The sequence below is a fragment of the Rosa rugosa genome, chromosome 7 (assembly GCF_958449725.1).
Source record: "Rosa rugosa chromosome 7, drRosRugo1.1, whole genome shotgun sequence".
Lineage (NCBI taxonomy): Eukaryota > Viridiplantae > Streptophyta > Magnoliopsida > Rosales > Rosaceae > Rosa > Rosa rugosa.
This window is the reverse complement of record NC_084826.1, coordinates 39,580,096-39,594,775: the sequence shown is the minus strand read 5'-3', so window position 1 is coordinate 39,594,775 and position 14,680 is coordinate 39,580,096. Positions and strand designations below refer to the sequence as shown.

The 14,680-nt window shown below is 40.7% G+C and overlaps 1 protein-coding gene across 1 annotated transcript; it reads left to right on the top strand.

Moving 5' to 3' along the window:
- The first annotated feature begins 5,648 nt into the window (after positions 1–5,648).
- LOC133723641 (probable glycosyltransferase At5g03795) lies at positions 5,649–8,630 on the top strand. The gene is made up of 3 exons (XM_062150534.1): positions 5,649–5,984; positions 6,177–6,732; positions 7,953–8,630. The coding sequence occupies exons 1-3, from the start codon at positions 5,753–5,755 to the stop codon at positions 8,473–8,475; spliced, it is 1,311 nt and encodes a 436-aa protein (XP_062006518.1). The 5' UTR covers positions 5,649–5,752; the 3' UTR covers positions 8,476–8,630.
- The last annotated feature ends 6,050 nt before the right edge of the window (positions 8,631–14,680 follow it).

Below are 14,680 nucleotides of genomic sequence, written 5' to 3'. Positions count from 1 at the left end.
ATCAATAAAGATAAATGAACATAGAGAACAGAGACTTAGCTCATTGGCTCTTTTGACTGGAGATGAGTTTTAAGGTCGAAGCTTTTGAAGCCATTACTGAAGGAGTGAGAGAAATGGCCGACGTTGATCGAACAATTGTGTGCGCCAGAGATGCCAGCAGCGGGTGCAGTGCAAGAGCAAGGTTGGGTGTCCAAATCAGATTTGGACCAGGGACACTGACCGCTGAGAGAGGGTGGAGCATGACGGTGACTCATGAACGGCGGTGCTCTGGTTGGCGGATGATTTCACTGGGTGCCAGAGTAATCTTTTGGGTGCTGATGATGACTAAGCTCCCCTGGGTGAGTTGATTTGTTCAAGAGACTGATTGCAAGAATGGGTCTTGGCGGAAGAGAGTTGCCGCTGAGGTTAGCGGGGCTGGCCAGAGGCAATGGCCTATGGAGGCTGCTGGTGCTGCTGGAGCTTTGGTGTGCTAGCGGTGTACGGCTAGCGGAAGAAATTTTGGTCAGCGGTAGCCTTGTCCGGCGGTGGCCAGCTATTGCTGCAGTGAGCAGAGGAGTTGGGCGGAGGAATTGCCGCTGATGGATCTCTGGCGGAGGCATTTGAGCGGAGGCCGCGGAGCCTTGCCGCTTGTAGGACTGAGCGGATGCCTGGCTGTTGTTGGTGCAACGGAGACTTGGTGGGTAAGGCCTGGCGGTGCAACATCAGCAGAGGTGCTGGCTTTGCTTCTGGTAGGATCTGGCGATGCGGGGCTGAGCCGCTGACGGAGTTCGGCGGAAGAATTTTGGTGCTGCTGTTCACCGCTGGCCTGCACCGCTGGTGTTGGAGGAGCGCCACTGGTGGTGGGGTCCAGCCGAGCACTCGACGGAGCTGGGCGGAGCGGAGCCGCTTGCTGGGCTTCCGGTTGGTATCGCTAGGCACCGGCGGGCTATGCGCGGGGCGTTGGCTGACGGAGGGCCCGTGGCGGATAACGCCTGGCGGTTGAAAGAAGGTGAAGCTGGGTTGTGCCAGCGGTTTGAGCTCAGTGGTGACCCGAAGTCAGCGGAGGCATGGTCAGCGGCGCACTGGATCGACAGCTAGCGGAGGGAGAAGTTCGGCGGAAGAAGTTCGGCGGAGACCCGGTTCGATGGTTGGCTGCCATGATTGGAGCGGCGAAGACCCGGAGCTCGGAAACCGATTGATGGAAGGTCGGCGGTGCAAGGTCGGCGGCGGGGGAAGTTGGGCGGAGCGGGGCTCGCTGAGTCTTGAGAGAGCTGCTGCCGGCGGCCTGATGCAACGAAGAAGAAAGGGTGGCCAAAGCAGATCTCTGGGTGTCCAGAGAGAATTGGCGCCCAAAAATATATATATATATATATATATATATTTTTTTTTTGCTGCCGTTGACTAAGTGAATAGTTCGGCGTTGACCAACCATGGTCAGCGTTGACCAAAAGTTGATCAAGCCTGATGGGCGTTGACCAGCCCCGCATGGGTTGACCGACCCCGCCGGGCGTTGACCAAGCACTGACCGGCCCATATGTTGGTGTTTTGAGTAGTTTCTGTAAGTTTTGACCACTCCTTAGGAGTTGACCACGTGTTGACCAACCTCAAGGTGCAATTTTCTGCAGATTTCTGCTCTAGTTGAGTAGTTGTACCGCTGGAGTGATGTTTGATCATGCCTTGGCAAAAGTTGCCGCCGAGAAACACAAATTCAAACATGAACTCACTGGGAACCAATGAAAATTCATGAATGACCAAAGAGAAATGGGTGACCAATGAATTTGAAGAAGCTCAAAGAAGGAGGGAAAATTTTCTTTGAGTTCCGCTAAGCAGACTTAGCTCACGGTAGGTGACGAAGCCATTGTGTTGGCTTCCCACAGACGGCGCCAATGTTAACGTTAGAAATCCGAGGGGACTCTAGTTAGCTTAAGTGAGAGAGACAGAGAGAGAGAGCGACACAAGCGAAGTATAGTGGTTCACCTCCCGCCTTAGCGGGAGACTACGTCCACTTGAATGTGTACTAGTGTGTCGAGCCTTGCGGCCCAACAAGATTACAAGAGATGTAATGGAAATGAATGGTGTTTAAGTGGGAGGAGAGTTCCTTTTATAAGTGAAGGAAGCCATCTCCTTTACATTGTTTTCGATGTGGGACAAGTAACAACTATTCTAGTGTAGAAAGCCTAGTTTGTGAGGGTAACTTGGCAAGGGCGGGAAGGTGGCTTCCCGGTGGCGGATTTGCGACTTCCGGATACTGCCGCGTAGCCTGAACATAGGGCTACACGATGCATGTCTCGGTTGGGCCTTGCCATGTCTTGTGGATGTCCCAAAGTGGGTGTTACTTATGCTTGGTGATGTAGAAAACTAGCCTTGCTAGTGGAGGTATCTACACTAAACAATATAAATAAGCAAAAACTTTAAATAAAATAAAACATAGGGCAAGGCCCACTAAGTGAGCCCAAACCCAAACTCCAGCCCAAGTGGTTGGGAAATCCAAGTCACCTAACAGGGCCCGACCCAATCCCTCTACAGTTCCCATCTGCTTCCTCTCTTCGCTGCTGCGCTACTGGTGATTGATCTGAATCGGAGGATCGAAGATGGTAGCCCCTAGTCGGCTACCCCAAGATGGCTGCTCCACCACCGGCTCACCCCCAAACGGATCACTCCACCGCCAGAGTTTCACGGCCCACACCCCACAAATCGAGATGTTCATCGAACCACTCCATCTCCGGCCAGTCATGAATCGAGCCGCCGCCACTAAGCCTGCCTCCCCAGCCTTCTTCTCCACCAAACCAGTGCCACCAGTAACGATCCCAGCCGCCAATCCGCCCCGCAACTCCGAACTGTAGAAACTGGACCAAGACCTCCCGGCGAACCTGTTATCACCTACCACCGGCCACCAATCCCCTTGATCAAGAGCGAAGCCACCCTGACCAGAGGAACTGCGTTCACCATGCACCAGATCTCGTCCGATGACAGCGTCCATGGACGCGCCGTCGGACGGAGACAAGCCTAACTTTTGACGAAACCCTAGAGCTCCGATAGGGAGAGGCCACAATCCTGCATAATGTGTGTGCTTTATATAGTTGGCCCCTAAATATTATAGAAGAGAATAAAGTGAAATTTTTATCTTTTATCATCTAAATGACTAGTAAATAGATGAATCTAAGTACAGCACTTAACATGCTGTCAAAAGAAAAAAAAATACTTTAATTAAAGAATGGCAAATGGTAATACTATGTCAAACCTTTATTTACAAATTAATATTCATGATTAAACAATGAGAGTTTCTATTCATACCTCTAAAATTGGCATTTGGACCGCCTCACTTAATAGACCTCAACTTTACTTTTACAAATAATCAATATGTTATCGACACCTCCCTAATTTTCCCACAATACCCCTCTTCCAATAAAATCGAGAGATGATGCAAAATTTATGTATTGATGAATAGGTCATCGAGTTTATACCAACTGTATACTTCAATGTGATTCAGGTGAGGAGGGATCTCCTTGAGGGAGATTCAAGTGAGGAGATCTCTTCGAGGAATGAGTGAAGAGGGATCTTCTTAAAGGTGATTCAAGTGAGGAGAAATCTTCTCTAAGAAGATTCAAGTGAGGAGAAATCTCCTCTTAGAAGGATCCTAGAGAGGAGGAATCTCCTTAGGGGTGATTCAAGTGAGAAGGATCTCGAGGATCTCCTCAAGAGAGATTCAAGTGAGGATAAATCTCCTCGATGGTGATTCAGGTGAGAAGACATTTCCTCGAGGGTGATTCAGCCATTCAGGTGGGTTGAGCATTGTGTGAAAAAAGACACACCAAGGACATGATCATTTCGTAGTAAGTTGGGAACATTCCTTCACTCAGAAGCATGATCATTTCGTAGTAAGTTGGGAACATTCCTACACTCAGAAGCAAATCTTAAATAAAATCCCAATAAAAGCCCTATCCTTCCCACTACATAAATTAATCAAGCATCAAACTTCAAAATCCAGAAGAAAATTTATAGAGGTAAGAAGAGACTTTTTTTTTGTCCCTCTCTTGTGTCACTATTGGTAATATGACATGAGATGACAGAGTCAATTATCACTTAAAAAAGTGAAATCTACTACCCCATTGTACAATCCAGACTCCATGTTTTATTTTTTGGTAACTTAAATTTTATATTTTTATGAGAATTTTGACCAAAAAAAGAAAGAGGGAGTTGGATTACAAATTAGGGAGTGTGGATTTCACTATAAAAAAAAAGTCAAATGTCAATTTTAGATATATGAATAGAAGCTGTTTGGCTATGATCTAGTTTGACTAGCAAACAGTCTCTTTTGCTGATGATGCGCTGTGAGTTGTTCGGGATGTCCCTGACCTGACTTCTTTTTCAAGCTTGTAGACAAGGAGAGCACCAACCTCATCACAAGGTTCTTCTCTATGCCTTATTGATAAGGACTTCTGGTGTGATCTTCTACATCACAGTATCGATACTCAACGTTGTAGGTTGAGCAGAGCAATCACTGGGAATGAGGAGAAAGCATGGTTTTGCTAAAACGTCTGTGAGGGTCCTTTTATAATTAAGCATTGACTAGGCCAAAATCAACCCAATAATTGATTAATGAGAGGATTTTGTGCGTGATTTAGATAATGAACAGAGCTTGACAGCGTGTGTAGTAGCTAGAAATATATTGCGGTGAGAGAATTGGAGGGTTTTTGGACATGGGGATTCTAGAAAAGTGGATTTGAAGAAGGTTTGGGGAGAAAATGGCTAAGAGCTGGGTTCATGCTTGAAGGCTTGATTGCTTTAGGTGTTTCTAAGTTTTCTGGATTTTACTCGATTATGCTCGATGCCAAATTCCAATCCCAAATTTCCGTTTATAGAGGTTTCATTGGGAACACATGATTTCTGGATAAAACATTTATTCTTCAACTTAGACACAATTTCTGCCCTAAAATCGGGGAAAGATGTGCTTACTTGAGAGATGAGGATTTGGGAGAAAGCAAAAGTTGCTACAACGGTGGACAATCGCTGCAACAGAGGCAACTGCAGTGACAAGGTGACAAGAAACTTGGAACGAGGTAAACGAGGTAAATTGAGAATTGTGCGCTCATGGTTTAAGGAAGAAGAAGAATGTTCTTTAACTGGTCACAAGGTTTGCCTTTCACTACCTAGTAGAAAGAATCGATCGTGCTTCAGGATTTTTAGTTCGATCTATGTGTATACAATTGTTGCAGGGAAGAAGGCAAGATTGAATGAAGAGGAAGAAAGTTGGGCTTTTTGTCTTGGGTTTTCTATTTGTTTGGGCTTTGAGTTTTAAGGAAAAAGGTTGGTCTAAATCTCATATTCACCATTTCGCTATCGATTTAAGTCATCGGGCTTAGATCTCGGGCCCAAGACCGAGATCACCAACGACACTAAATCAATAGACGAACATTATGTATTTCCGTAACCTTTCATACTACACCCACTTCTGTAAGCCCCAAAAGCGTAGTTGTGACTTGAGCCACATGCGTGGCATGACCCTTAATAAGGTAGAATCGAAAGTGAACTACAACTTGATTTACACTCAGACGTGTTACCATTGTACACTACAGATTTAAAAATTGGCCGATCTAAAAGAAAGTCAAGAATCAGACAAAAAAAAACAGTGATTAAAAGGAATCTGCTGCGATGCCGAAGATTCCAATAAAAGTCGCTGAGAGTCAAGAGGTAAAAACATATTTCTTGTTGCGCTTCCCCACATAGTATTTGTGCTGCTGCCTGGCTTTGGCTTTGGCTTCGGCGCCCATCCATGGCTTCACTGGTGATTTACTATTTGTCTCAGCAGCGTCTTCCCAGAAGCTTTTTCTTGATACCCACCAGCTTGGCCCTCGTAACCTCTCTTCTCATCCTCTTTTACATTTCCACAACCTCAAATCTCTTCCCTCATCATCCTCCCCAACCCAGTCTATCTTCCTTTGCTCATCATCTCATCATCCCATCTCAAAGTCAACGCTCACTACCACCTAACTCGGCCCCAAATGGTATGTCTCTTTCTTTAATGCTCAAATGTTTACATTTTATTCTTGATCTATAACATGTAAATCCCTCAACATTGTATGTATATAAGTAAGCACAAGTTTTGGCATTGGCCTGGGTGGGTGAGTAAGAGGTTTCACCAAGTTAGTTGTTATATTTGAACATTTGGAAACTGTGCTGCTTTTTTTATGGTTCAGGAAACAACGAGGTGTTCCATGATACAGATATCTTTCTTCAAGACTATAAAGAAATGAAAAGGAGCTTTAAGATATATGTTTATCCTCACAGGAAAGATGATCCCTTTGCAAATGCACTTTTGCCTGTGGATTTCGAACCTGCGGGTAATTATGCCAGTGAAAGTTACTTCAAGAAGGTCCTGTTGAAGAGTCATTTCATCACAAAAGATCCAACCAAGGCACATCTTTTCTTTTTACCTTTCTCTATTGCAAGGTTGCGGCACGACACCAGAGTTGGAGTGGCAGGTATCCAAGATTTTGTAAGAGATTACATCTTCAATATTAGTCACAAGTACGAATATTGGAACCGGACTGGTGGAGCAGATCATTTTTATGTTGCTTGTCATTCTATTGGACGCTCAGCTATGGAAAAAGCAACCCAAGTCAAATTTAATGCCATTCAAGTTGTGTGCTCTTCTAGTTACTTCCTATCTGGGTACATTACTCACAAGGATGCATGTCTGCCTCAAATATGGCCCAGAAAAGAAGAGCCCCCTAATCTTCTATCATCAAATAGGTGAATGTACTTCCTTCATTTGCTATTTCTATTTTTTTGTACTAGACATATGCTCAAATTGGAATTGTTTTTTCCTCTTTTTAGAGGCTCATCATCAGTAGCAATAGGTTATGAGCAACTAAATTCAAATTATATGAACATGATTACTTGTTTCTGAATACAATGCTTTTCAGTTGACATTTTGTATACTATCAGTAAAGAAAATCAGAAAAAAAAAAAAAAAAAAGACTTTTGTCCTTGCTTGCTTTTGCATCTCCTTGATCATCTGCAGATGTCCAACAGTAGATTCACTCTTAACTTTATTTATTCGTTTCCTGGATTTCTATTTACATCTTTTACTCATTTATGCTGTTTCCTTTTCAAATGCTGTTTATATTTCATTAAAGATTGTGAACTGATGTAATGTTGTTGCTACGCTAATCTAAATCAAACCAATGTTAGTCAATTCCCATTTTGCCAAGTAAAACAATATGAACAAAATTGATACTAACCATCAACCAAAAGGTTGAATCTATATGTTCCATTAGGTCCACTCTCCTCATTGCGCCTATATGATACAATTCTTCACCTTTTAGGTGAATGATTCTGATATGGTGGTATAGGGTATATCGAGTCGCTGTGATTGTCCTTCCAGACTCAGCTTCACTTACTCACCTAGGTGCACTGTTTACTAGTGATATACCTTTATAGAAGAAAGGTGTTTTATATTTATATGGAGGAAAATCACCATTTCAGGTCGATTTCCAATAGATAGAACCTTTTAAGGCTAGGTTTGTAAATTGTCAATGTCAATATTCTTTTCTTCTTCACTGGAATGGAGCAGATTTGAGGATAGCCTCGAAGGTGTTACATAATGTAGCATTCATAAGGCACACACTTCTTAGCTTTTCTCATAGTAAATAAGTGATGGTGAGCTAAGTGAACTGAGTCCTAGTATCTACAAGTTTTATGGTAATCTCATCAATTAAGTTTTCATTTGTACTTGATCATTGAAGTTCTCTAGAACAGAATATAAGAATCATCGTCTCATCTCATTTCATGTTTTCTCAAAAAGGAAGTAGTTGCAAGAAGTGAATCTAGCATTTATTGAAAAATACACTTGTATAAATAAGTAAAGTTTTTTTTTTTTTTTTTTTTTTTTCTGGTTCATGTTTATGTTTTGATTATATATTGTGGTGATCTCTAAATGAACTAGAACTCAGTTTTTCCCTTTGACACAGAACAAAACTTGCATTCTTTGCCGGAGGAATTAACTCCCCAGTACGGGAAAGGCTTCTTCAAGTTTGGAGAAATGACCCTGAGATTTTTGTGCACTTTGGTCGGCTTAAAACATCTTATGCTGATGCGATGCTTGGTAGCATGTTCTGTCTCCACGTTAAAGGATTTGAAGTAAATACAGCTCGTATTGCAGATTCATTGTATTATGGCTGTGTCCCAGTGATAATTGCCAACTACTATGATTTACCATTTGCAGACATACTAAACTGGAAGAGCTTCTCAGTCGTTGTTGCCACTCTAGATATCCCGTTGCTTAAGAAGATCCTTAAAGGAATCAGCTCCAACGAATACATGAGGTTGAAAAGCAATGTGTTGAAGGTGCGCAAACAGTTCCAATGGCACCTTTTACCTACTGATTATGATGCTTTTAACATGGTTATGTACGAGTTGTGGCTCCGTCGGAGTTTTTCAACAGTTTCCTTGAGCACTTTTGAACATTCCAAATCAACAAATGATTTTACATGACTTTGTCCATTTCATCCGGATTCTGTATCTATCACTATATGTTTCATCTAGTTAGGTTCTTTTATTGTAAAGGTAGCTTGCATATTTTTTATCTTGACAATTTGCTGCTTTGTAATCCACAATAGAATAAAACTAAAGAAATGATTTGTCATTTATCTCTCTACCTGAGAGCTTTCCTTCCAACTGAACACGAGCAAGAGGTCATTTATCTCTATTTCATTTTTGCCGATATGATATCAATTCAAGAGTTATGAGATGAAAGATCTATTTGGTGAAATTGCACGGTAGATCCTAGTGAATACAGGCTTACCTTTTGATTTACCGAAGCCTCAGAGGCATCAGTAGCAGGCTATCAAACCGAAGCCCTTGAGTCAAGTTTTTTGAATTTTTTACAAAGTGAGCCAGTTCCTTTGACGAGTTCACTACTGGTTAAAACAAAATATTAATACCTACATCGGTCATTGCCCCCTTTCTTGAAAGGAAACGGAATCATTGTGAGATGTAATCAATATAGACAAGTATATATTGCACTTAATTTAAAAACACACAAAGACAAGTGACGGCTGAGATACAAAAACATTAACATGCTTGATCTTCTTCTTTCAGCAATCTGATGAATGCAATTTCAGTATGGGGCAGAGAACTTAAATGCTTGTAAGTGATTACTAGAGCAGGGGTCCAGGTCTATAAATATGCATTGAGGATTAGTTGCCTTCCATAAAAATTCCCTAATTCCATTACATTTAGGCCAACTTTTTCCTGTTCCATATGCAAATAACATTTTAATTACTATGATCAAGAGGAAAAAAATCATGGAATCACTGAATACTAGGAATGTCTTTTTGCTTGTTTTGCAAGAAAAGTTACTTAGTTGTCATAATTCCTAATGAATATTGATAAGTCCACATCAACTTACACTATTATCAAGACTCTTAAGCTAAGGTCCGGCAAGAATCGAAAATCTTTTTTTTTTTTTGGATATTTAATTATATGTATTTTTATGCACGTAATTGCATCATAAACCTTGAGATTTAGGCTAATTCTCAAACTTATCAATATGTAATAGATCCATTTTTGTTTTAATTGTAGAAAATCAACAGAGTTGTGGAAACGAGACAAATCAATGCAAAAATAGAGCAAATGAGGATTTTATACTACAGAAAATTAAAGAAGGTCAACACTACGTCCACCATGAGTAGGCGCAGAAGTGATTTGGGAAATAGAAATAAATAAAAAACCACAACAAAATGCATCATCATGACATCAGCATTCAATTATCAAATCAACATTTAATTAAGCATAATTAAATGATGATGTCATGATCTTCAAGTGGGGAGGTGATCACTGTCCCATTTTCCTGTGTCAATTTTGTCATAGCCCTCAAAAATTGACACGTGTCTTCTTACAAATGCTTAACATCATCAAGTTGTTTAAACTGTTAACATCATCAAGTTGTTTAAACTGATGATTTTTTATTAAGAAAAATTATTATCAGAGAAAAGGAAAAAGAAAAAAGAAAAAAGAAAACAAACAAAATATTGTGTTACTCTGCCTTCCATAACGCATATCAGTAGGGGCTTGTTACATTTGCCTCCACTTCATCTTTTGAAACACCAGTATCTGGAAATCTGGAATACCAATACCATCCATGATCTAATATCTTCCCTTGTAAATTTTATTACAAATATCCCCAAGCAAAATCAGAAATACAATCCTTTTGAATTCTCATTAGTGTAGCCATTCAAAAAATTAAATTAACAGATGATGTAATGTCCCGAACCTGAATTTACCCGTTTACTATCATTTGGACGGTAAACGACCTTTACTTTCATTTTTATTGTAATTTCAGCACTTTTAGTGGGCCTAAAAGTTGACTTTTTGTTTGGGTCAAAATTTGAGAAAATGTTCTTCATGAAAGTTGTAGAGGACGTTAAACCGAGTGCGTGGATATGTGGTACGTAAAAATTGGAGTTCGTATGCGAAAGTTATAAGCGAAATACTAAAGTTACTGTTCATATGGTAAGTTTCTATAAATAGCCAAGTTACTGTGGTAAGTTTCCATTTTTGGAAACCTACTGGTTTTTCTCTCTCTTCTCCCCCGATCCTTTCTCCTCTTAGGCCCGATTTCTTCTCCCTCTGATTTCTTCCTCCTCCGGCCACCCCACGATGGAATCCGGACATCATCTGGCTCGCCTCTTCACCCTGGTCACGTCTGTGGTGGTGTTTTGCAGCGATTTGGCCGGAAGAGCTCGATTTTGAGCTGTGAAGGTTACTGTAGCAGTTTGGAGTTTTCATCGATTTCCGGCGATTCCGGCCGTCTCCGGCCACCAAACAGGCGTCGAAGGTTCGGTTTTTGACATAGATCATTTCCCCTAAGGTCTTTCATTTCAATTTGCAGTGTAGAGGTCGAATTAACAATTTCAATTTCTAGGGTTCTTGGAATGGTTGGAAATTTTTGCACCGGCCGGTTTCGACTGTTTAAAGGTAAAATTGAAACTTGTTGTAGTTGTGAAAAATGTTGGGTCTGTTGAGTAGGTGATGCTGCTAAAATTTGGTGGCCATCGGAGGTGGTGGCCGCCGGCGCGTGGGGCCCACGCGCTGCCACTGTTGGTGGCGCGTGGAGGCATGTAGGGCAGTGTTTTAATTTCAGTTTTTAGCCCATTAAATTGTATGATTGTTGTAGAGCTTGTATGTGAAGTTTGGTGAATTTTGGAGGAGTTTGGAATTATTTGTGAATTTCCGAAGTTTGAAGTTTTGTGATGGAATTGTTGGAAATCCGGCCGTCGGATTTTCCTCGTTTTCATTGTGGAATATGTAAATTGAGGAATTGGTGTTGTGGAAGAGATTTGGGTGGAATTTGAGAAGTAATGGAGATAGGGATTTTCGGGTTTCGTTTAGGTTCGTATTTATTTTATTGGATTGCCGTTTACGGAAATATAATTGTGTACAGGGCAATGTTGCGAGCTACGGCTAGATGAAGGAACTCGTTTGCGTGATCGCCCAATAGTACTGTGAGTGGACTTTTGTTTTAAATAATGATGCATGCGTTTATTTTCTTGAATTAATGCTTTACCTAATTAATATATTACTTTCGAGCATACGAATGGATTTCGGAAATTTATTTCGATTTATCACGTGGATTTGCTTTCAATAATGATTTTCATGAAGTAATTATGATTTATTCCGGTTATGAATTTCGGATATTAATTTGTTATGCTCGGATTCGAATTTATAATTTATGTTGATTTTCGACGAATCATTTTCCGAGGTAATTTCCGGAATTAAATATATATTCTCTATTCGTTGATTTGAGATTTTTGGAAAGATTTTCGAAATAGGATTTCGATGAATTTATTTTCCTATTTATTTATCGACTTTCGGTTTTGGCATTGGGAATGCCTTGTTGATGATCTAACTATTCTTTTAGCGTGTGGGACACGCTGTAGATTTATGTGACTTTCTACGAAAATTTCCGGGTACGGTTGGGAATCGTACCCGTGTTTTCTTTATTCGCGGGACTTATGGGGAAGCCTTACTGATTTTCAATTTTTCGTATGATTTTTACCCGCCATACCTGGGTCGTCATATTTATTGCTAGCTAGCCTATTAGTACTCTTCCCTGCTTACTATGTGTTTGTGGGTGAGTAAGAGCAGAGCATGGGATGTTCCAGAGTGTGGGACACTCCGACCCGAGCCTGGGAGGCTCCCTTCTTTCGTATGGTGAAACTTCTTCCCCATATTTGATCGTTGCTTGACTAGCGGGGCTAGTCTGATTTTCATTATAGCTAGCGGGGCTGGTCTTATCTTCTTGAGAACCGAGATTTCGATTTTACAATATATTTTTCGAATATTGTGACTAGCGAGGCTAGTCGGTTTACTGTTTTGAAATTCTTGGATTTAAATCTAAATGTGTTTTCTAATTGTTGCATGCATCGGTTTTTAATGAAATAAATGTGGGAAAGTATGAAATCCTTTTTCTCTTAAATTGTTTATTTTTGTCCACTCACGCTAACGTTTTCGTCTACTTTCCCCTGGGCCTTTCGGTTTCTAATTCCCAGTTTGCAGGCGCTATTAGTTGAGGTCGGGCGTACATGGTTCGAGGCATAGTTGACGAATAGCTTCCGCACTTCTTTGTTTGGCTCTGATCTATTGTGGGTTACTGTTTTGGGTAGTCCACTTTAGGGGTGGCTCGACCAGTTCTCGGTAGAGTTATCACTAAGGTGGGCCCCGCAGGGCCACCTCGGATTTCAGGGTGAAATTCGGGGCGGGTCCTGTCAGATGACTTCAACACTCACACTCATTGTTGAGTTATTAAGCAGTCATATTAACTCAAAAAGTTAAAAAGACAACCAGTTGAGAACTTGAGATGATATCCAAGCCCAGATGGAGAAATTCATAAATGATCAAATTCAATAAAATCATAGATTTGAATTAAAGAGATGATAAATAAACTAGTCGGAGAAAAATTCATTGTGTTATAAACTAGAGAATAAGAGAGATAGAATAGAGAAACAAAACATAGAAGAAGGTAGAAGTGTGTGTTTCATTCTCATTAGACCCCTTTATATAGGAGTAGTGTTTACATCATAAGGACATAACTAATGAGTATTTATAGTGGACAATCACAAACATATAATATTTACAACACTCCCCCTTGGATGTCCACCAATTTGTGATATGATAATGGACGCGCTTAATGTTGTCTTGTCCAAAACCTAGTCAGGTAACAAAAACCCAGTGGGACAAAAATAACCCTGGTCGAAGGAGAAATAGAGTACAACGTGCATATGTTCTAGGTAGCATAATTTTGAATGCTCTCCCTCAAGGTTCGAAAAATCGCTAGGCGCTAGTCTGGCGGTGGCTAAGCGACTAGAGCGCCCAGGCGCCTAGGCGGATTTGTATTTTTTAATTTTAATGTTAATTTTATATCATATAATTTTATATCATATATATATATATATATATATATATATATATATATATATATATATACTTAAAAGAGTCTCTCTCTCTGTCTCTCACTCTCTCTCTCTCTCTCTATATATATATATATAAAGACTTAAAAGAGTTTCTCTTTACTAGAATTAATCATATGTAGTTGATTGGTGGGTGATTTTGCTAAGTCACCGTAGAACAGTAGGTTAAAAACTCAAAAAGGTGTATCAGAAGATAGACACGGGTTATCTTTCTTCTTCTTTTTTCAACGGTCAAAGTTCAGTTCCTCTTTTTCTCTGTCCTCTATCGTTCTATCTACCTTCCCAGATCGAGAACTCTTCCTCCTCCTCGTCCTACCAAACACCAAGCATTGATCCTTGAGAATTTTAGATCGATTAAACCTCGAGGTCAGTAAATGTTTTAGAGTTTCATCGAGATCTCAGATCTAAAGATGAATTCCATTTGCTTCGAAAATCATTGAGATCTCAGATCTAAATCCTTTGGGCGGTGAAGTTGTTCGACGGCTTAGGCGGAGAGGGTTTTGGACAAGGTCGAAGTGGAAGAGGAGAAGAAACGTCTTGTAGAGCCTCTGACAAAAACGCCCAAACCCACCCAGATTCACCGCCTTGATATTCCGCCCAGCCGCCCAGATGCTTAGGCACCTGCCTAGGTTGGTTAGGCGCCCGCCCAAAATCCAGCCGCCCAACACCATCGATTAGCCATTAGTCGAGTCGGAGGCTCACCTCCCAGCGCCTAGGCGGTCTGGGCGGCCGATTTTTAGAACATTGCTCCCCCTGATGAGAATCTCCCCTTAATTATTGCAAGCTTCAATCATGCAAGTAACAAAATACATGCACCATGTATATCGGATATAGTGTATCGATCACATAGGTGAGACCATGTGTGCTTTTCATAAAGGGGACTTATCATCATGAATTTCAATTCTTGCAAAGGTTAGGGTAATACCAATAAAACTATGATATTCTTAATAAATCTTACCTGACATGATAAGAGTATAACCAATTTCATATGCTCAAATTATAGATAAAGATATTAGTTAAAGAATAACAATATAAAGGAACAACAATTGACACATTTACCTTTATCCGAGCATTGAAATTTAAGTATGGCATACTTAGCCATAAATATCAATTTGTGTAATTGATAATTTCATATAGGCTCAATATGAGCTCTACATAAATTCATAACTTCGTGGAAGTTAGAATATGTTGCAACATTGTGAGCATGATTCGAATTCGATTTCTTAGTG